This window comes from Drosophila teissieri, chromosome X (assembly GCF_016746235.2).
Source record: "Drosophila teissieri strain GT53w chromosome X, Prin_Dtei_1.1, whole genome shotgun sequence".
Taxonomy (NCBI): Eukaryota; Metazoa; Arthropoda; class Insecta; order Diptera; family Drosophilidae; genus Drosophila; species Drosophila teissieri.
The window spans coordinates 15,089,513-15,111,922 of record NC_053034.1 but is presented as its reverse complement, the minus strand read 5'-3'; the positions used below and the strand labels follow the sequence as shown (position 1 = coordinate 15,111,922).

The 22,410-nt window shown below is 48.0% G+C and overlaps 6 protein-coding genes across 6 annotated transcripts; 2 read left to right on the top strand and 4 right to left on the bottom strand.

Annotated features, from left to right (window-relative positions):
• Window positions 1-96: 96 nt before the first annotated feature.
• Window positions 97-3,481, bottom strand: LOC122623987 (zinc finger protein 420). The gene is made up of 4 exons (XM_043803400.1): window positions 2,272-3,481; window positions 1,283-2,213; window positions 624-1,219; window positions 97-561 (listed from the first exon to the last, which is right to left on the bottom strand). The coding sequence occupies exons 1-4, from the start codon at window positions 3,356-3,358 to the stop codon at window positions 494-496; spliced, it is 2,682 nt and encodes an 893-aa protein (XP_043659335.1). The 5' UTR covers window positions 3,359-3,481; the 3' UTR covers window positions 97-493.
• A 239-nt stretch (window positions 3,482-3,720) lies between these two features.
• Window positions 3,721-4,813, bottom strand: LOC122625309 (probable 6-phosphogluconolactonase). The gene is made up of 3 exons (XM_043805394.1): window positions 4,621-4,813; window positions 4,012-4,487; window positions 3,721-3,887 (listed from the first exon to the last, which is right to left on the bottom strand). Exons 1-3 carry the CDS (start codon window positions 4,757-4,759, stop codon window positions 3,783-3,785), a joined length of 720 nt encoding a protein of 239 aa, XP_043661329.1. The 5' UTR covers window positions 4,760-4,813; the 3' UTR covers window positions 3,721-3,782.
• A 365-nt stretch (window positions 4,814-5,178) lies between these two features.
• LOC122625306 (nuclear RNA export factor 1) lies at window positions 5,179-20,021 on the top strand. The gene is made up of 10 exons (XM_043805392.1): window positions 5,179-5,788; window positions 5,857-6,017; window positions 6,082-6,177; window positions 15,569-16,090; window positions 16,151-16,260; window positions 17,920-17,956; window positions 18,192-18,421; window positions 18,487-18,658; window positions 18,722-19,221; window positions 19,284-20,021. Exons 1-10 carry the CDS (start codon window positions 5,686-5,688, stop codon window positions 19,381-19,383), a joined length of 2,031 nt encoding a protein of 676 aa, XP_043661327.1. The 5' UTR covers window positions 5,179-5,685; the 3' UTR covers window positions 19,384-20,021.
• On the top strand, window positions 7,284-9,262 carry LOC122625307 (putative sodium-dependent multivitamin transporter). Its single transcript, XM_043805393.1, has one exon. The coding sequence runs from the start codon at window positions 7,448-7,450 to the stop codon at window positions 9,260-9,262; it is 1,815 nt and encodes a 604-aa protein (XP_043661328.1). The 5' UTR covers window positions 7,284-7,447.
• LOC122625310 lies at window positions 9,690-10,209 on the bottom strand. Its single transcript, XM_043805395.1, has one exon. It carries the CDS (start codon window positions 10,144-10,146, stop codon window positions 9,703-9,705), a length of 444 nt encoding a protein of 147 aa, XP_043661330.1. The 5' UTR covers window positions 10,147-10,209; the 3' UTR covers window positions 9,690-9,702.
• LOC122625311 lies at window positions 12,696-13,440 on the bottom strand. Its single transcript, XM_043805396.1, has 2 exons — window positions 13,167-13,440; window positions 12,696-13,108 (listed from the first exon to the last, which is right to left on the bottom strand). Exons 1-2 carry the CDS (start codon window positions 13,233-13,235, stop codon window positions 12,968-12,970), a joined length of 210 nt encoding a protein of 69 aa, XP_043661331.1. The 5' UTR covers window positions 13,236-13,440; the 3' UTR covers window positions 12,696-12,967.
• Window positions 20,022-22,410: the final 2,389 nt, after the last annotated feature.

Genomic DNA, 22,410 nt, shown 5'->3' with positions numbered 1-22,410 from the left:
TACAGGTTGTAAATTTGTTAATTACGTTTGCTATTCTCATTTAACAGTTGTCCACCAAGTATGTTATGAACATTGTGAAGAAGAAATCGATGTAGATTTCGATGTTTAACTATGCTTTCACGATTTTTATTTGATCATCAACTAAATTTGTTACTTATTAGGGGGATGGGAGTTTTTACTTTAATATACATGCGCACTGATGTAAGGTTTATAAAAAGTTTCCAACCGCCTACACTGCGCATTAAGATGTAGAGCAGTTCTTATTCGACTATTAAATACATATTAACACATTAAAATGGCCGGCTTGGGTGGTGCCTGCGCCTGTGATGAACCCTTCAGTTGGCCAAATCCCGGTGCGGAGCAACAGCTCCTCCCAATTCCGTCGGTTATGTACAGAGGGAAGCTTACGACTACACTGGAATAGTTTAATGTTCGGGATGAGGTGGAGCCGTGTGCCCAAGTGGAACAGGATCGCGCACTTCAGCATCGCTGGCTATTTGCCCGTCTCGCTTCCGCTCTGGCTGTGCTGGCTGCTTCCTCCGTGGTTGTACATGAGATGCGCTGTAGCGAAACCGACAGAGATGGAGTTAGTTACGACAAGGATGGGTATATTCCTTACTTACCCATTACGACCGGCGGAAAGTTGAAGGCGCCAAACGGTGCAGCCGTATTCACCGCCGTGGGTGCGAAGCTGGCTCCATCGAGTGTATTTGCTGGAGCTGCGGCCGCTGCTCCCGAAGACAGCCCAGCGGATGTGGCGTTGTACGTACCCGGCGAGTGAATGACGGTGGTCGACGATGAGCTCTCAGCCCCGGCAGCTGCAGTCGCCGCTAGCTGGGGATCCAGTTCATTTGGATACCGTGCCGGCGGCATAACGACGGTGGTCAGATGCGACTGACCGCCATCGTCCAGCAGACCCGTCCGCTGCAGACGTCCCGTCTTCGTCTCGATGTGCTTGTTGTGAGCGCTCAAACAGTGATTGCGCATATTGTACAGCTGCAGGAAGTAGGCATCGCAGTGCGGACATTTGTACCGCTCGCCCGTATGTCGCCGGATGTGCGCCTTTAGGTCGTTGCTTTGCGTGAAGCTCTTGGGACACTGGTCGCACTTGTAGGGCCGCTCGCCGGTGTGCGTGCGCATGTGGATCGTTAGATTGTACGCGCGGTGGAAGCTCTTGCCGCAGGTATTGCACAGATTCGGCTTGGTGCCCGTGTGGTAACTAAAAGTCGAGGGAAATCGGTTAGGAAACAAAACAGCAGAAGTCCGTAGGTGTAACACTTACCGCTCATGGACCTTGAGATCGGTGGCGCGGGGAAAGGCTTTGACACAGAAGCGGCACTTGTAGGGCTTCTCACCGTTGTGGCGCCGCATGTGCACGCGGAGGTAGTCGTTGCGGGCAAAGCTGTCGCCGCAGATGCAGCAGAGGAAGTTGCGCTGTCCGGTGTGGGTCTTTTCGTGCTCCCTCAGCTGTGCTCGCTCGCGGAATGTCTCCTCGCAGGTCTTGCAGGCGTAGAGGAAGTCGGTGTGCAGCAGGGTGTGCTTGCGCAGGTAGGTCTTACTAGAGAAGCGCTTCGAGCAGTACTCACAAGTGTGCTCCGCCAGCTGCAGCTTCAGCTCGCTGCCCGGCTCCAGGCCCTCACCGTTGTGCTTGCTGACCTTATGACGCTCCAAGGCGTCCAGACGCGAGAAGGCTGCCTCACAGAGCGAACACTTGTGCTCCTTGTTGCTGTGCAGACTTTGCACATGCGCCTTCAGGTGGTCGCTGCGCGCAAACGCCTTGGGGCAGTGCGGGCAGTTGTGGGGCTTCTTCTCCAGATGCGACAGCTTGTGGCGCAGCAGGTGGCAGTGGCGCGAGAAGGTGCGCTGGCACACCTCGCAGCGATTCTCGGGATTGGGTTCGCCTTTGTTGCGCCGCCGGCGCCTTCCTGACTTGGACTTCTTCAGCGGCTTCTCGCCGTCCAGCGGCTCTTGTTTAAACCGGAATTCACCGTCATCATCTTCCCCACCATCCTCGTCGTCGTCGTCATCATCATCAAGGTCACTGTTATCGTCTGCAAAATCATCGAACCGCTCCTCATCGCTGAGAGGCAGCTCTCCGCTGACATGGAGCTTCATGAAGTCTTCCACTCCCATTAGCGCCTCGTCCTCGCTGCCCACAAGGTGACTCTCTTCTTTAATGCTGAACTGAGAGTCGCCGATGGCAATGGGTTCGTCTGAAAAATGATAAATGGGTTCAATATTTTTCTGTTTATCTAAGCATAGGACACTTACTCTTCACAGTCCGATCGATGGAAGTTTCAGCTTGAGTTTCCGCCTTTTCCCGCCGCCGACGCTTCTTCTCGAGCTTCAGCTGCATGGCCAGGTCGACTTCCTCCGCCTCCAGGCAGGGCTCCGGCTTGATGTGCAGCCACAGCGTTTGATTGGCCCCATTGGCATCTTCGTCATCCTCTTCGTTGCTGGAAATGGGATTCGTATTGCACTGGAAGGCTTCCGCTACGCCTTCATCATCGTCATCTTCCTCGTTTAACAGCACCTCGGCTGAAACCAGCTCATCCCCGCCATCACTGTTCATGGTGTTCTCGTCCGCCGGCGTCCAGGTGCGCAGAAGATCCTCCTCCACATCCCGGTGCTGATTGCGTATGTGGCGCAGCAAATGATCCCGCCGGCTAAAAGTGCGCTGGCAATGGGCGCACTGTAGTCGTGCGGTTTGCTCGTGGCTGCGCGCCAAATGGCTGCGCAACTGTCGGAGATGCGGGAAATGCTGCGGACAAAACTTGCACTTAAATTCCTCGGATGGAACGCCATCTGTTCCAGTCGCCGTGCCCTCCTTGGTCGTTCTGTGAACCTGGTTGCGGTGCAGCCGGAGCTCCAGGCTGTTGAGGAACTGGTCGTGGCACATTTCGCATGGCAGCAACGCCACCTGATCCGTTTGACTGGCCGCCTCGGCTCCTCGCGCCTTAAGCTGGGGCGATCGGCCCAGCAGGGCCACCAGTGAGCAGTAGGAGCGCTCCGCGTGCCGCTTGAAGCGGTAGGCGTTGCGGGCCGCCTCCACGCAGGATCCGCACATATGTGAGGGCATCCCATCGTACCGCTCGCACTGGTGCAGGGTGCACTCGTCCAGAATGCGGGCCAGATTGGCGCCTTGCTCGACGGGTGCTTCGTTGAAGATGAAGTGCAGCTCCCCCTCCAGCGATGCGTCCTTCAGGCAAACGCGGCAGACGCGCTCCGCGTCCACGGTGTCCATTGTGGTCAGGGGCTCCAACTGGGACACCAACTTGCTGCCCGCCGGCTCAGTTTCCGTCTCCTGGCACGAACCCGGCTCCAGCTGCGGATGCGGGTGCGGCTGTGGCGTTGCCATGGCTGTTGCGCGTCCTTCAATCCTTGCTATTGCATGTGGGCATCAACAATTAGCGCAACTGCTGCTGCATTTCCTTAATTTTCCATTTATTTTACCAATACGAAGCGTTTGTTGTGGAATCGAGTGCGGTCATACTGGGTGCGCCATTTGTTGTGTTACCGACTGCGGGCACACTACACAAATATCGATAGCTTTCATGTTGCCGATAGCATTTTCAAGCCAAATTTGGATTTTATAAATTTCGAAAAATAATATACAACTATTTCAGAAACTCAGAAATTATTGTAAAATTATAAAGAAACCACTAACCAAAAGTGATAACGTTTATTGTCCCCACCCCACCAATTAACAACACTCAAAAGTGTATCAAAAATATTATTATTTGCAATATTCAATTGTACTCTAGGGAATGTCATTTTAAGGTTTAAATTTCTTTTCCAGCTCCCGCGTCCACCAACAACGTCAACTGTCCTTCTGTCGGGTTCACCCACGCAGCGGGAAACTTCTTGTCCAGATCGACAAACACACTCTAAAAAAAAATATAGAAAATCATAATAACATAAAATTGTTATAAAAAATACCTAAAACTGAAGTTTCTGAAGTGTCACATTTCTTTCTCATATTTTTTCATCGTATTAAGCTAAAGATCTCACCTTGACTACACTGGCTTTTCCGGCGCCCGTTACCACGAAGGCGACATTACGGGCCTTGTTGATAAGCGGCAGGGTGAAGGTGATCCGCTCGGGCGGTGGCTTCGGCGAGTTCCGGATGGGGATAACCAGACGCTGGGTCTCCTGCAGTGTGGCTGGCTGCTCGGGGAAGAGGGAGCAGGTGTGGCCATCGGGTCCCATGCCCAGCAGCAGCAGATCAAACCGATCGACTTGGCTCTTAACCTTCTCCTCGTAATCTGCGGCGCAGGCGTCCAACGGTATGCTGGTGTCGGCGCAAACGAACTGGGATTCCTGGATGCAGGGCAATTGGGTCAGCCACTCGGCCCTGTAGGCACCGTATGTGGAATCGCTATCATCCTGGGGAACGTACCGCTCGTCACAGAAGAAGAACACCCAGTTGGCGGTTTTCAAGTTGCCTGATTTCAGAGCTTTTGTTAGCAACTGGATGAGGGAACCACCTGTAAACGAAACAAGGCACTTGACATTGGTGAACGCAACTATGCAGATCGCACCTGGCAAGGTCACCCCTCAAGTTGGGCTTATCACAAGCCAATCCACTTGACCTGCATGACCTGTGCGTGTGATCCTCACCCGAAAGTCCCACGCTAAACTTATCCTGTCTGGCGAAAGCCTCCTGGGAGCAGCGCGTCAGTAGATCGTTCAAGGCCTGAACCAGTTGCTCCTCCGAAGCGGACGGGATTACCTTTAGCGGACTCTTTCGCTCCGACATATTGCTTGATCTGATAATAAAACCCGACTCGACTTCGATTCCTCAGTAATCACCATTCCCTCTCTCAACTATCGATTACCAATTAATGAAATACACTGCACCGTTTGCGAAAAATGAAAGTAAAAGAAATATTATACACAAACATTTCGAAGTCTTTGCATAAAAAGTAACTAACTTAATAATGAGCACTTAGAGAGTGTGCAATTGATTGCTACAATACTAAAATACTTAAAGTAAGAATAAAGACATTATTTTTAAATTAAAAATCCAGACGATCCAATAAAATAAAGTTGAATCTTAAAAATAATCTCTTCAGAAGCATAAAATAGCCAAAACTCCCTAAAGTCAACGCAATGCTCTGCGCTAGATTGTCATCACTGATCACGACCATTGCGATAGTTGGCCCGCCATCATCGATAGACCTTTCCGAATGAGGAAACGAAAACAACACCAAGCAAGAATCCTTCGCCCGCTGCATATTACCTGTTTATTTTCTTTGCTTTCCCGTTTTCGACGCAAGTAAACCATTTTTCCGCGAACAACAGGCCCTGAAGAGCCAGCTATCATCCGTCCAGTTCGTGCAAACCATCGGCCAGTAGCTATCGAAAGAAGATCGCTCGTCACTATATAAGTAAATTAAATTTCACAAAATTGCGTTGTACTTGGCAGTTGAAATTTGCCAAAAAACAGCAGTAAAATAGTTCAAAGTGTTAGCAAATAGGTGCACGAAGTTGAGGAAATTGTCCCAGAAGTTGGCGGCAGTTTGTGCGTCATTTTTTTCGCAAAAATACATTGCTTACAGTTTTTTGCCCGCAACACGGTTTTCGCAATAGCAACAACAACAGCACACACACGCACGCAGGGAAAAACGTGCTGAAGTTCGCATTTCTTGTTGTTGTGTAAATTTTGGAGCAAAAATTATAAGGATGCCCAAGCGCGGCGGTGGAGGAGGCGGCGGCGGTGGCCAGCGGTACAACAACAACGTCGGCAATGGCGGCGGACGTTACGCCGCTCTCGAGGATTTCGATGGTCAGTACATGGATGCGCAACAAAATGAAATACCCCCTCCAGTAACCCATGTTTATATATTCCTGTAGAAGTGGAGGATCGCCAGCGACGCAAGGATCGCAACAAGCGGCGCGTCAGCTTCAAGCCCTCACAATTTCCACACAACAAAAAGGACATCAAGCTGAGACCCGAAGATTTGCGTCGATGGGACGAGGATGATGACATGAGTGACATGACCACGACCGTCAAGGTGCCCACCATTTTTTATCACATTCATCCCAATGCAAATGCCTAATGTAAATTACATATTACAGCAGGATAGACCCAGCTCCCGACGTCGAGGATCGCCCATTCCGCGCGGCAAGTTCGGCAAACTGATGCCCAACAGCTTTGGCTGGTACCAAGTCACGGTAAGTTTGGACTACTCTGTCATATAGATATCAGCGCAGCAATGGTCTAGACCAATATCATGTGATTTGATAGTAGTTTTGTTACTAAGTTAAAGGTCGCTTTCGGTTCTCCAGCACCCGTTAGAAATCACTTAAGATCCATATACATGCCAGATTTATAATGCCCGCCATATACAAATTAATCGACTGTTCGACTTGATGCAAAGTAAATGCTCAAGGTAGTTTCACATATTTCAATTACTAAAGTCACATAAAAACGCCAGACTTAGTAACCATCGTCTATGGTAAATTACAAACCACATAAACATAAAACACTGATCCAGTGCTTCACTAATTTCCCGCCACTACAAGGAACTACAAACTTTAGACTGGTCCATATAGATACCAGATTTACGACGGCAGCCATAGACCTATTTTTGGCCTCCATGAAAATCATGTGATTCGTCTGTGGGTTATTTTGCTATTGACAAAAAGGTCGCTTCGAGAGAGCAAAGCATCCGGCGAGAATCGCATAAGTTGCAACTTTCTTGTAAACACGAAATGTTGAGGCTTATTTGTTTATTTGTACACTGCTCCATTGCTCTAGTGCTCCATTGCCGACTTCCCGACTTCCCGCCTGTGCTCTTTTGTGTTTATTAATTAATTTCACTCGTAAAAATCGTAAAGCAAACAAGCAAAAGTTGGGCCGAGGGGGTAGTTGCTCTACACAGCTAACGACCATCGGGTACAACAATTACAATTGCAAGCCGACGAGCGGGCAAATAAATATTTATGGATGGCTAAACTCAGTTGGCCACAGTGCCAGCCACAAGTGTTCGTCCCCCGTCCCAATGAGCTGAAAGTGCACTGCAGCCGAGCCTTTGGTGGTTTGGCCATTGGAATGACCCTCACCTAAATGGGTTCCCATTTAAAGGGCTTTTGGTGCCTGCGGTTTGGTGTATCCTTTGCCTGGTTGCCAGCCCATCCAGCCGCACGTGGTGCAACACAACAGGTCGCTATCTCTCGACGGGGTCGTAAATGCCATAGTAAAATGCCCAATGCTGGCTCACCAACAAAAGCTTGCGGTTTCATTCCGTTTGGGCCTTTATTTCATCGACGGCCGGCAGACGGTGAAGACGTGTTTCAACGTCCGACGCCCCATAGAATATACCGCTGAATCTCAAGAGGCCCGATTAGGGGCAACTTATCAGTTAGGAGTGATTAAATGTGCGATTAGGTTTCCGTCGGGGAAACCAGCTCAACACGTGCCCCCTTGAACCCGTCATCTGCAATGGCTACCTTGGGCGCCTGGGACTACACAATCCTGGCCGTGGTGCTGGCCATCTCCGTGGCCATTGGCATCTACTACCGTTTCGTGGGCGGCAAGCAGAGCACCACCACCGAATACCTACTGGCGGATCGCTCCATGAACGTGACGCCCGTGGCCTTTAGCCTGATGGCCAGCTTCATGTCGGCCGTCACCATACTGGGCGTATCCATGGAGAACTATCAGTACGGCACCATGTTCGTCCTGATCAACCTGTCGTATGTGTTGTCCACGCCGGTGGCCGCCTACCTCATCATTCCAGTCTTCTATCGCCTCAAAACGGCCAGTGTGTACGAGTATCTGGAACTGCGCTTTGGCTATGCCACCCGATTGGCCGCCTCGCTGAGTTTCACACTCCAGATGGTCCTCTACATGGGCATTGTGGTCTATGCACCGGCTTTGGCCCTGGAAGCTGTGACTGGCCTGAACCAGGTCTTCTCCATCGTAATTGTGGGAGTTGTGTGCACCTTCTACGCGACGCTTGGCGGAATGAAGGCCGTACTCATCACCGACATCTATCAGTCGCTCCTCATGTTCGCCGCTGTCTTCAGCGTGATCATCTGCGCCTGGGTGAAGGCGGGTAGCTTGGAGGAGATATGGCGTGTGGCGCAGGAGAACGGACGCATCAATCTGACCAACTTTAGTGTGGATCCCACGGAACGGCACACTTGGTTCACCCAGATTTTGGGCGGCAGTGCCACCTACCTGGCCATCTATGGCGTGAATCAAGCGCAGGTCCAGCGCCTGATGGCGGTGAGGAGTTTGAGTGCTGCTCGAGCGGCCCTGTGGTGGTGCCTGCCCATTCTGTGCCTGCTCAGCCTGAGCACCTGCTTCTCCGGTCTGTGCATCTACTGGTACTACCGCGACTGCGATCCGCTGCTGGAGGGACGTGTCAACTCGCGCGATCAGGTGATGCCGCTCTTCGTCGTGGACACGATGGGCGAGTACACCGGTTTGGCTGGTCTCTTCGTTTCGGGAATCTTCTGCGCCAGCCTCTCCACGATCAGCTCGATAATCAGCTCGCTGGCGGCCGTCACCCTGGAGGATTACCTCAAGCCCTTGGTCAGCTGCTGCGCCAAACGCACGCTCAGCGATCGCCAGACCTTGTGGTACTCCAAGCTGTTGTCGGTGTTCTTCGGAGCCCTCTGCATTGGGATGGCCTTCATGGCGGGATCGATTGGTGGACTACTGCAGGCGGCACTGTCAATTTTTGGCATCATTGGAGGCCCTCTGCTGGGGCTCTTCACGCTGGGCATGTACGTGACGAAGGCGAATGAAAAGGGTGCCATTGCAGGGCTGCTCATATCGCTGGCGTTCTGCTTTTGGATCGGATTCGGGCAGCCAAAGCCACCACTGGTTAGCTTGGATATGTCCACGGCTGGATGTCCGGTGGACAGGAGCTTTGCCCGTGACATTTTCGTCAAGGCTGCGACAGCGGTGGCCGAGGAAGAGCACTTCTTTTACCTGTACAGGATCAGCTACATGTGGTACGCTGCGCTGGGCTTCGTGATTACCTTCTTTGGCGGATGGCTGCTGTCCTGGCTGTTTGCCGTGCTGAATTGGGACAACAATCGACGCATCTACCAGGATGCGGACTGCACGCTAATCAAGCACGATCTCTTCGTGCCGCCGATAGCCAAACGCTTGCAACGGCGACAGATGCCGCTCCTCGTGGTCACCGGCACCAGTTCGGAGATTGGCGGCATCACGACAGAGACTGCTGCGGCGCCGCCGCGGCTGGACGAGATCGAGTGGGAGAAACACAAGGCAGTGGCGTAGCTGAACATCACTTTTATAGTTTATTTTTTTGTTTTCGTAGCGCCGTTTTGATCTTAGTTACTCCATACCCTTGCTGTGTGTACCTTATCTTGGTGCTTTGCACACAGCCGAGTCAGCATCGGTGTATCAAATGTTGGTTATACGACCTATCACTCCAGGAGATAACTACTTTGCTGTACAATACGGTTTAGTTTATTTGCAATCTTATACGAGTCTAAATGGGGCACACTATCGTTTGAAAAAGACGTTCGGTTCTTGAAGTTACAATGTTCTAACGAAAGTCAGGTATCATGGAATATCATATAGTTGCCATAGTATATCTGCATGGGTGATCCCACTTCGCTATCCGAAGAGCGTGCTAGCCTTCCACTCTTGTCACACAATTTATATTAAGTGAACTTTGGCTTTAAATAAACGAGCTTACTCATTAAGCAACTAAACTAACGCGCATCGATGGCCTGACTGGGCTGCTCCTCCGGTCCTTTGGCATTGTAGATATTGCGATTCTGGGACAGATGCCATAGGGCCAGTACGCGGGCCAGCTCCGTGTAGGTGAGCTTGCGCAGATCCCGTCGATCGCCTAGCTGCACGCCGGCGGCCTCCAGCTGCTCCACCAATGTGACGGTATTGTATTCCTGTTCCTCCTCCGGATTGTGCTCATTGCGTGGCGCAATTCTGCCGACGAACTCCGACTCCGCTTCGCTCTTCACCATGCGATGATGTTGTTGCTGCTGCTGCTGCTGCTGACCCAACGGCTCCTGCTCATCTTTCAGCTCCTGTTCGGGAGTCATGGGCAGCGAGCTGGCCAGGCTAACCAGGCTAACGAGGCCGAGGATCACCAGGAACATGACCGTAATGCTGTTGTTGCCCCCCATGGGATTCATGTTTGCGTCCGACTGCGAGTAGCTTTGCTGTGGCACTGCGGCTGCCCGTCTCGCATGTCGATCGATCGTGGCCTGGACTCTCGGGGTGCGCTCCAATTTCTATCTGCCTTCCAGCCCGCTCGCTCACTGGCTCGGCTTCCTATCGCTCACTCGAACGCCCCGTGTGGCAGTGCTGGCCGGCCAAGACGACGTTCGCTTTCTTCCAACTTTTGGCTACTTTTTGGCTGCCTTCGTAAGACCCGAAGTCCATGGTTTCTGCATACCAACTACAAGTATGGCGTAAAATTATATTCTTTGGCTTCTTAAACTTTATTAACTTGTAATATATATTGTTAATTATTCAACGGAAAACATAACGAATGTATAAAAGTGGGAAGCGCACCTTACTATATTTTGCATAAAGTAGCTAAAGTTTTGAGTTTGCAAGCGTGTAGTTTACCAAAGATCTATATTTTCATAAGCTATCTATACTTATTGCGTTTAAGGGAATATTAATCACACTGATTCCATTGCCATTTGATTTTTCCGCTAAAAACGAAGCGCAGCACTGTCGTTTGGGGGGCTGCCTTTTGATTGAAAAGTCAGTGTAGGGTCGGTTAAATTATTTTATCTGCATATGCAGCACATAGCATATAGCAAGCACACTACGAGTATACAGCGACCCCTCGCTTTCGGTCTGGTACATATGTTCTTTAATTGTCTGTGCCTTTTGTATTTCGTATTTTGTATTTTGTCGTTTTTTATTTTGTATTTCGTGGACTAGGTTCTTTTTTATTATTTTTATTTGCTGTCCGCCTCCAATTCAATTTATCTGCGCAGTTTGTGCTCGCTGGCCGCCGTCTTCTATTTTCTGCATGTTTGTTTGGCCTAATCTTATCTGCTCTTATTCACAGCCAATTGAACGAGTTGTAATGGTCTTGAGTTTTTAATAATTCCAATAATTCAGCTAGATATGGGCTATGTTTGTTTTCCTTTTCTTTCGGAGCCAATCAGTCGGTTATTCTTAGCCTAAGAACTCCGTTTGATTGTGCGAAATATTGATGATTGTGACAGTTTATGACTTTTAGTAACAAGTGATTAATATGTTTTTCAAATATAGTTATTGCTTTATCTTGGAAGCATATACATAGCTACAACTAAAATACTGAAGACATTGGAAAGGGTTTACCTTGTCTTATCATTCTTATGCATTCTTATCGGCAATTGGCTTTTTCAATTACTGGGGGCTACAATTACTTTGCCTGCCTTCAGGCGCTGGGAAAAGCTCTTTCGTAAACGAATTTCTTAGCATAGTTTCGCTTGTCCACAAAGGTATTATTATTATTTTTAAATATATGGCTCTATTATGCGTTGAATTGTAACGATTTGACAACTACACGTAGCGACGTTCTTGAGTGACAATGGAAACTGAAAACAAGTCGAGATTGCCAAGTTGCATGTAACGAACGAACTGTCGGAGTATTATTGATAAATGTAAATTCTAAATGGAAAATCGCAATTGCCAGTCGTATTTGCATTTTCCTAATGGCTTCACAGCTGGCATGCGAGCCAACTATGTATGTCACCTATGCTAGACACATATGAAATGAATGTACGTGCGAATGGAATGGCCAAAACATTCCACTGACTGACTGATGGTTGTTATTTGTTATTAGACTCAAACACGTGCCCGCTTTGGGTAGTTAGTCATTTTGGCCGAGTACGAATACAGAACGCAGCGTTGATAAGCGTGTTGTGTTCTTGGCCAGTCCAAACAGAACTGACTCACTGGCTGGGATGGCTCCACGAGCTATGGGGGGTAATGGGTAATACCAAAGGCCCCCAATAGCAGCCAGTCCACTTGAAGGCAGTTGAAAGCATTCGCTTGGTGCTCTTTTGTGTGCATCTCCTGATGTCATCGACCAATAATGCGTTGGATCGTGTTCCCCTTATCGCGCGCCAGCTGAACTGGCAGATTCCCTGCTCCTACGATCCCTCCCTTTCCCATCTGTCATCCCCCCACTTGTACAGTAGATATCGGCTGGGTGAATCTCGTTGAGAAAGAATGTGCTGGTTTCTATTGAGCACTTCTAGAGAACTTCTATTCTTAACTATGATTTCGACTGTCTATTGCCAACATATAGTTGGAAACAAGTACATGTTTGATTAATCAAGTATGGATAATTATTCATAAAAAGTGCATGGAACTACTCGCACCTGTGTAGAGATCATGTAAATTGTTCAGCAATTAAAAAAAACTTGCCTTTGCATGCGAAATTGAAGAAGTTGTTAGAGATTTTATTATTTTGTATGTAAAACCACTCACAATCGATCAAATTAAAAACAGGAAAATAATCAAAGCAAAATCAGCACATTAATGCTATCTGGTGATGTTTTTGAAGTTATAGATGCACAGCATTCAGCTTGTTGTATATGAAATGATCCCATTGAATGCAAAAAAAAAAGGTGATTGATGATTTCCTGAATCGAAGCCACTTTATTGGCTGCATTTGATTTGTATGAGAATCCATGTTTGCTTTATTTTCGATAATTCAAAGCAAAGTGCAGTGTTTAGCGATTCAACAATTTATTACGAAATTGAAATTCAGGCACATAACAATTTACTATTACTCGTTAACAGCTTAACTCGATGCATATCCATATCCATATTCATATTCACATTGTTCGTATTTACATTTATTTTTATTTTAGTAGTATTCACACACTCACAGCAGACTCACGCACACACTCACGCACACATTGGCATTGAATTCGTTTCAACAAAAAGAAGGTGTGAACAAAAAAAAAAAGGTTTTTGGCTTTCATGCTAATCCGGTGGCAGCTAATCCTGCTCCCGCTCCTCGTTGGTGGTGGTCACCGTCTTCTCCTGCCGCGTGGTGCTGGTGGTGGTGCGTGTCAACGTGAATACACCGGTGGAGCCCACTTCGTCCAGCGGCTGGGCAATGATGGTCGATGTGGTGCTCTGGAAACGAAATGTTAGTCACTTGCTACTGATATTATGCGGGATGTGCGTGTCGTACGCCATTCTTGGTCTCCTCGGGACTCCAGGAGCGTTTGTCATCCAAATCCTTTGAGCAACAGCCTCCCATTCTTTGGTTTTTCGTTTTTGGTTGCAAGCGTATATATTACAGTCTGTATTCGTTGTGGGTAGTATATGGTTAGTTGAATGCCGTTGGGGATGCCGTTTTGCGGTCTATATGGCTGTCCAGGGAGCAGTAACTTGTTGCTGCTGCTTCATCGGCGCACGTCTGTCAGCGAATGCCGGTGTACGGTGTGCTGTTCACTTGTTAGCCAAGCGAACGTGAACGTATTGAAAGCCCAACCCAACCCAAGCTGCGCCGCCAGCTGTGACTGCGACTGCGACGCCGGAGTTGGCTTGTCATAGCTATATAGCTCCATATCAATTCTAGAAATATGTCTCAGCCAGCCAGCCAAACAGACAGACAGACAGACAGCCAGCCAGTACTCGCTTTCGGTGTATATTGTATTGTGTTGAATACAATAAGTATGCATATGTATAGCAGCCATGTATGCCTGTGAGCTGTGCAAACAAACCATTCACATTCCATACACCCATTCAAAACACCCACCCACCCATCCACTGTCCACCGCCCCCCTGGCGAAACTCAAAGTTCCCCAGAATGTCCAATCCGATCTGATTCCCTCCAAAATACAGTCATCATCTCTATTTCCAAATGGGAACCTCTGGCCTTGTCGTCGCCTCAACGGCGGTTCCATTTGCCTATCGAGCAGGTGCGGCGTTTGAACTCAAGGCTCCCCAAGTTGTATGCCCCATTTGGAGGCACTATTCATAACCTACAGTAAAAGTCCTTCCATGCGAAGGATTGTGCACTACTCGTATACATAGTAATAGGTAATGCCTGCTTAAAAGAAAACTTTAATGATCTATGATCTTAATACGACACATTGTGCTATCAGCGTATAAATAAAATAAACCAAATGGGCAATTAATCGATGAAATATAGGGCTTTCCACTAATTAGCGAGGCTAGACCGAAAAAGCATAAATAGCTTTGTAGTTAACAGCAAACTTTATTTAAAGAGCCTATGACACACCAATTTTGCGGGAAATTTTGAAAAGACAAAGGTTGTAAATTAATAAAACACTACAATTTGTCATTTTTTCATTTCAAATGCGATATCACGAGGGGGTTTATGCTTGCATGTTTCAGTCAATGGAAAGCTAGGGCTAGGGTTAACCATATCGAGGCGCCCAATGGACGGACGCAGGAGAGCCAAAATATATAATAATATACAGCTAATGCCCGTAATAAATAAATTTATCGCATTAATGCGCAATGAATGAGTGGGCTAGATGTGCTGGTGCTGTGACTGTTCCCGGACTTATCTGCCTGATACTGTGATACAGTGATACCGCTGATATAAATAGGGTCGAGTGTATTGGTTGGGGCATCGTGTGGCATGGAGTGGGAGCTGGGAGCTTGGGAGCTCTGGAGCTATGAGCTTGGAGCATGGCGATCATTCACACGATCATTATACGCACATGGCCCCCATCTCTTTGTGCCCGTACTCGACTGTACTCGAAGTGATCCTATAAATTGAATTACCTACCACTGATTCCAGTGATTCTCTGTGTATAATGTTTATGTGTATAATGTGTACGTACGTACGTCTGAATGCAGTCACTCCGATTAGATAGCCATCTATCTACCAATAACAATAGCCAATAGCCAAGTGACCGATATAGCGTATCACTCCCCCGATCTCTGACCTTCGCATTGGTGTCGGAGGAAGTGGTTACTCGGTTCCGCTCTCCCCGTTTGGCAGCCACCGCTGTTTGCCGTACACTCACCACATATCCGGATAAGTGGCCGTAATTAAATCACTGAAGGTTTGCATGATTAGACTGCTCCACACACAAAAAAGTTGTAATTAGGTGACGAGTTCCACATATTGGCTAATGCAAATGAATGGCATGCAAATTGGTTAACCTTTTTTCTGCAATTTGACAAGTACACAAAGTCAACAAGCAGAGTAAAGAAATTATATCTAAGCAAGGTTTAAATGATGATATTAACAAAATTATGCATAGGTAGAATATAGTATGCATTAATTAGAAACAGGTTAAAGTGGGAAACCACTAAAGTTGTGAAGATCTGCAGTGAGATAACTAGGGAAAGTGCAATATTACGGCATGTTTCTACGGACGTGTACGTGCTGTTTCTTATTTTTAGACATTTTGTGATAACTCTGCCTTTTACACTCCCCATTGGGTGATCTATCGCTGAACCAACACGAAATATGGAGCACTGCTGGCAAAACAGCTCATGAGTTGGCCGATCAGATAATTCTGCAATCTGTGCGCCATATGAGTTTTTATAATTGACAGACATCTAATGGTTTCCCTTATTCCGCTTCTTTTTTTTATGTTGTTTTTGCAGTTACAAAATGCCCAGATATACGAGAAGGAAACACTGTTGCGTGCCCTACTGGCGGCGATGTCGCCACATGTCTTCATTCCGCAATATTGGCGGGTGGAGCGCAACTGCGTGATCTTCTTCACGGACGACTACGAGGTGGCCGAGCGCATCCAACATCTGGGCAGACATGCCCATCTGCCAGATGGCTATCGGCTGATGCCGCGCGTGCGCAGCGGCATTCCACTGGTGGCCATCGACGATAACTTCAAGGAGAAGATGAAGGTCACCATGGCCAAGCGGTACAATGTGCAGACCAAGGCGCTGGATCTGTCCCGGTTCCATGCCGATCCCGATCTCAAGCTGATTTTCTGCCCACTCTTCCGGCAGAACGTGATGAGCGCCGCCATTGACATTATCTGCGACAATATACCCGATTTGGAGGCCATCAACCTGAATGACAACTCCATGTCCAGCATGGAGGCGTTCAAGGGCGTGGAGAAACGCATACCGAACCTCAAGATTCTCTACTTGGGTGATAACAAGGTTAGTGTTCATTATAGAGAGAGATTTACCTTTTTCAATCAATCTCCTTACCATTTTTAGATACCATCTCTGGCCCATTTGGTTGTGTTTCGCAACCTGTCCATCCTGGAACTCGTTTTAAAGAACAATCCCTGCCGTTCCCGCTACAAGGATACCCAGCACTTTATCAGGTATACTATGGTGTGATTGGTTGATCTTTTAACCTTTCTAGAGGATGCTGCCGCATATGCATATTCGACGTGGGATTTGCCGCGTCGGGAGTTACAGAGGAATTAGGATTACCATATTTCCATTGTTCTGTTGTCTCCATTCCTTTTCTTTGAAGCGAATGCGCTGCAGAATTGTGGATTGTGTGGTCAGGTGCAACTTCCTCTCCTGCCGCAATTGCCAGCTTGTATGGCCTTCAGCCAAAGTCAAAAGCAGCTGAGTAGGCAAAAGCATTTAGGGAATATTTTCCACATCAGCTGTCTTAAAGCCAGGACAGATCGTAAGCAGCGGAATGGAAATTGGGCAGAGCACAAAAGAAAAATAAATAAAAGAAAAAAAGAGTTAATATTAACCAATAAAAAAAAAACAAGAATGACAAGAAAAAAAGAAGTACAGTTGAGCCCAAGCCAAGTGCACTAAACCTTCGACGATGTGGCAACGCTGCACTACGGACGCAACTGTACTTGTGACCTAACATACATACACCGGCACCGTTCGCACTTCCACTTGAGCAGGCGGACATGCAGCAGTCCCACAGCGAGGCAACAGCAACAGCAACAACGTTGGCCAAACACCAATAGTTAGCGCATCACATCGACAATGATTGATTATATTACGAATAACACGTGATCCACCAACCCACCCACCGCGCACCCCGCTACAACACACACGGGCGCACGCATGTAGCCACTCCACGCCAGCGCACGCACGCATGCGCGAAACGCCGATGCGTTTGTGCCACATTCCAAGCTGCGTGCCCTGTGCGCGCCGTTGTGTTGCATTGCTGTGTCGCCGCTTGTTGATTTTGCGGCGGTTGCCAAGAAGAGGAGGAGAAGGAGGAGGCAGAGTGGTGGGCATAGGCTCACCACTCGGGTGCGCAGCGTCCAGCAGGAGCAGAAAACGACTACGACCATGACGAAGGACACAACCACACTGACGCCAGGACACAGGACACTGCGAACTTTCTGCTGGCGCCAGCGGCCGCCGCGTTGTGTTGCCAGCCGATTGCAATTAGTTTGTGCGGCTTTGTTGGGCGCATGAGCCGCCTGCGGATGCGACGTGTTTGGACATGACGAGACGAACTGAAGCTACACACAGCAGTCAGCTTGAAAAGCCACTTCTTGCTTGGGGCCACTGAAAAAAAAAAGAATGAAAAAATGTAAAAAAAAGTTGAAAAAAAGAAAAGAAAAAAATGTATAAAAAACATATGAATACAAAAGAGATACACCAGAAAAGATGCCCAGGCACAATGCACTGCTCAATCGTGCCTCTCCGCTGCACTCCTCACCTCGATCCATTGAAGGCACCACAATGGCCAAGCACCCGGTGCCTCTGCCTCTTCAGCTGATCAAAGCTCCGCCAATTTGTGTGTGTGTGAGCCGGTCGAGTAACGGTAAAGCTATAGGCAGATCAAAGACATCTGCCGCGTGGGGGCAGCAGGAGGAGGAGTCACAACCTGGCCACTGGCTAATCTGCAACTCCTGCAGCGCATACAGCACCCACAAATAAAAAAGAAAAACACCCATTTAATTATTATTTCTCGCTATTTAACTCGCATATCTATCATCGCCACCCTGCTAATGCCAACAAAAAAAATACGGCCGAATATCCACTATTTACAGCGAGGTACGCCGCAAGTTCCCCAAACTGGTCAAGTTGGTAAGTTCAAAGCACCCGTAGATTGTATTCGTATATAAGCCCCTTCAGTTAGCAAAACGATGGGAATTCCCTATGAATCATACACAAGCTCCATTGTTTGGTATACTTTGTATGTATACCGTGTTGTACATGGATCTAAGGTTTGGAATCTCCTTATCGATAATTCGGCTCACCCATTCCCCCAGCACAGCTAGGTGGTAATCGCAAGACCATAACCAAATTAAATCCCATATAGGACGGAGAGACCCTGGCGCCCCAGGTCACATTCGATCTATCCGAGCAGGGACGTCTGCTCGAAACGAAGGCCTCCTATCTGTGCGACGTCGCTGGCGCCGAGGTGGTGCGCCAGTTCCTGGACCAGTACTTCCGCATCTTTGACTCGGACAGTCGGCAATCTCTGCTAGATGCCTACCACGAGAACGCGATGCTCTCCATATCGATGCCTTCGGCCAGTCAGGCGGGCAGGTGAGCCTTGTGCTAGATAATAAATAAATACCATCCATTAATCGCCTTCATCAATCGTCTTCCAGGTTGAACAGCTTCTGGAAGTTCAATCGCAATCTCCGGCGCTTGGTAAACGGCGAGGAGATTCGCACCCGGCACTTGAGGTACGGACGCCTGGCCTGTGTTTCCACGTTGGACGAATGGCCAAGAACGCAGCACGAGCGTCGCACCTTCACCGTCGATCTGACCATCTACAATGTGAGCATTCAAATAATTCAAAACTCTATTGAGCTAGAACTAAAATCATCTCTTTCCACCCAGACATCAATGATGGTTTTCACCGTGACGGGCTTGTTCAAGGAGCTGAACGGCGAGGCCAGTAATCCCGCCTCCATGCAATTGTATGACCTGCGCCACTTTGCCCGCACCTACGTGGTGGTGCCCCAGAACACTGGCTTTTGTATCCGCAATGAGACGATCTTCATCACAAACGCTACGCAGGAGCAGGTGCGAGAGTTCAAGCGATCACAGCACCAGCCTGCTCCCGGTGCTATGCCCTCCACTTCCACTGCGGTGACCAGTCCGCAAGCTGGGGCAGCGGCGGGTCTGCAGGGTCGACTGAACACCGTGGGCGTGGCGACTGGACCGGTGGCTATACTGCCAGGAGATCCGCTGGCGGCCCCCGCACCGGTGAACAGCGGCAGTGCCGCCATATCGGCAACAGCGGTGGCACCTGGTGGCGCCCAGGATGAGAACACCAAAATGCAAATGATCCAAGCCATGAGCGCGCAAAGCCAAATGAATGTGGACTGGAGCCGCAAGTAAGATCCATGTGGTAATCCATAGCTCGATCAATAGGTTAACCCGTCTCTCCATTTAACAGATGCCTGGAGGAAACGAATTGGGACTATAACCATGCCGCCTTTGTATTCGAGCAACTGTTCAAGGAAAACAAAATACCGCCCGAGGCTTTTGTCAAGTAAATCCCAGACGGTGATGATGACCACAAGGAGTTGCTGCTGCTGCCGCTCTCGTTTCCGTGGGACAGAGCCAAGTGCCACATACACAAATTCGAATGTGTTGTTTATTTGTTTTCTTATTGTAATTACCTTTTAAACTTTTGCTAGACTCACCTCTATATTTTAATAAGCTGTGCAGTTGTGTGCACATGCAGGCAGTAGCGATGGTTATCCCAGCACTGCGGGCAATGTGCCACAACGATCACAGGTATAGCAACATAGGTATATTTAGCTCGCTTTAAGTTCCGTCCGCAGACCCGCTGGTCTACATTGAAGCCAGGACGAGTCTGCGAACGGTTGCCCCCTTTTAGAATTTAAAGTTGTTTTAGATTTTTAAGCATACCCAAAACCACACAGCACGCGCACACCATAAAAGTCTTAATACAACAATGTTGTCAAACCGATTGAAACACAATTATTATTATTTTTACATAAACGACGATAGCCAAACCAAGGCGATAGTCGCAGTGCATGGGTCGCGCCAATTATTATATAACCTCCCGCTTTCCCAGTTCCTCGATTTTCCTAAATTTTGTATACACAGACCATCGAATAAAAGTAACCTTTTGCTAATAGAGATCTTGGACGAGCAACAACAACAATGACCACTGTATAAATTTTCTAACGACTCGGAAACCAACATTACCTATACTCCTTAATAGCAAAAATGATAAGATTCACAGTTCACGCTTAGCCGTAAGTTCGATTGAATTTAAGTATGCGGTATATAGGAATTATATACATTAAGGCTTAACTGTAAAATCATAAATAAATTTATCAGAATCAAATGAGAAAGCTGCCTTTTACTTTACTATTTCTAATTCTAAAAAGAAGTTCAATATTAACAATGGAATTATTTCTTAAGAATAAAGAGAGTTTTAACTTTAACTCAAGTCATACGGACAACGCAGTTTTTACCGGTAGGTGTCGCCAACGGAAAACGGACCCCGAAATTGCCGCTAGGTGTCGCTAATAAACGATGTAAGTAACGTGTCAAATATATCCAAGCGCTAGATGGCGCTCTGGCCGTGTAAAAACACTTAAATTAATTAAATTATATGATGTTTTATAAAATTAGCTAGGTACGATTTTTTATTATTTTTAAAAGATACATTATTACATGTAGCTGTTATTTAAGCTATAATTTTGCTTCCTTTTTTTCGTAATAGGTGAAGTACATTAATCGCCTAATTTGAGAATAGTAAGAAATAATATGAAATATCTTTTTGAATACACCTGTATTATCATTAAATTCAATACTATTAAATTGAATTCCGACTGTTACTGGCAATAAAACATATAAATATTATATCCTTGCGCTATGATATAATTTAAATAATAAATAGACTCTGAGGGTCAAAGGATATTTCAAAGGCCTAATCTGGGAAGTCGAGATTCCCTTATGCAGCCTACTTCATCAATGGTAACCAGTTCGGGGCGCCTGGGAGCAGCTCTTTGGGCGCATTGTCTTCATTCCCGCTGAGACGAGACAGCGCCCAAATGTCGAAAGTGTCTGGGAAAAGGGCCCAGTACCAGGACGAGGACCAGGACAAGGACGAGGACCAGGACGAGGACGACTAGGACCTAGGCCCATTGTGCGACTGGCTTTGAGAGCGAGTGTCGGGGCTGTCGGGACAATAAAGGAGTCGAATAACAAAAAGCTTTTCTAGTTTCACAGCTTTCCACACACAGAGCCGGATTTGCTTTGTCCGCGGTGTCGGCGCTCCTCGCTTTTGGGCCACAGCTGTCCGGCGATTGGGTGGCACTCAACAATTGGTCAGCAACTGGTTGCCATTGGTGGCGGCCACACTGGTCGGTCAGTGGGCAGCGTGAGAAGCGGCGGGCGCCCAGCATCCCGCATGCAAACCCATGGCAAACCCATGGCCAGCTGGCCCACTCTTGTCGTCCACACAATGGACACGGAATCCAGCTACAACCGGACGGACCCCTTTTGTCATTCAAAATTAGCCCAGAATGTGAATGCGGTAAATGGACCGGGGCAACCGGGAGCTGACCGCTGACCAGGATGCCCAGCATCTGTCGGGCAGCTCGAATGGCGCCCAAAACGGTCAATCAAGTTCAGCTAGTTCTAATCTTCAGCTGCCATGCGCACAATACAATATTCTAAGGTAATCTCATCTATGGTGGGGCGAAACCGGCCTCAAGAAAAATGGTATTGCATTAGCATAAGTTTGTCTCTGTTTTCTTTGCTAACTGATTTCCAGATTTTTCTGCAACAGACAATCAGTTTTTAGCCAAAACTTTGGAAATAATAATAATACAAATATGGAATGACACCTAATTTAGTTTAATTTAGGTGCCAATACTTGATTAGGTATTTTAAATGCAAGTTGTAAATTTGGTGAAATCAATTCCGAGACTGTCAACCCCTTGAGCAAAATGCCCATTAAGGACTCTGCCGCAGGACACCCGGTGCATAAATATTTTCATTGCCTGACAAAAGTCAATGATCGCACGGCGGCTGAAACTGTTGAAAAATGAGAGGAACGTGAAATCGCAATCGAGCGCAAAGGATCAGGCTGGCTGGAGGGGGTCGGCTAATCCGGCTGACGCTGGATCAGGACACGGCAGGACACTCGCAGGACATTCGCAGGATAGGGTGTGTGGGCACGGGGATTCGCTCGTTCACTCGGAACATTTTCGGCAATTACCGAAAAATAAAGAAGCGAATTAATGCAGCGCCTGTGTGTGGCGGAGTGTGTGCGAGTGTGTGTGCGAGTGTGTGTGTGAGTGTGCTTTGTGTGCTCAAGGATCAAGGGGTAAGGACACTCTCAGGACACTCGGCAGCGAATTTTTTTTTTTGGGGGACAGAGCCGAGCCGAAAAACCAACACAGCCGAACCAAAAAAAAGAAGAACGCGTTGTTTGCACCTGTCCCAAAAGGAAGGACAAGCGGGGGGAGGAGCCGCAGGACGACAGCCGGGCCGGCGAAATTAAGGATAAGCAGTGCAGTGCAGGAGCGCGAGGATCG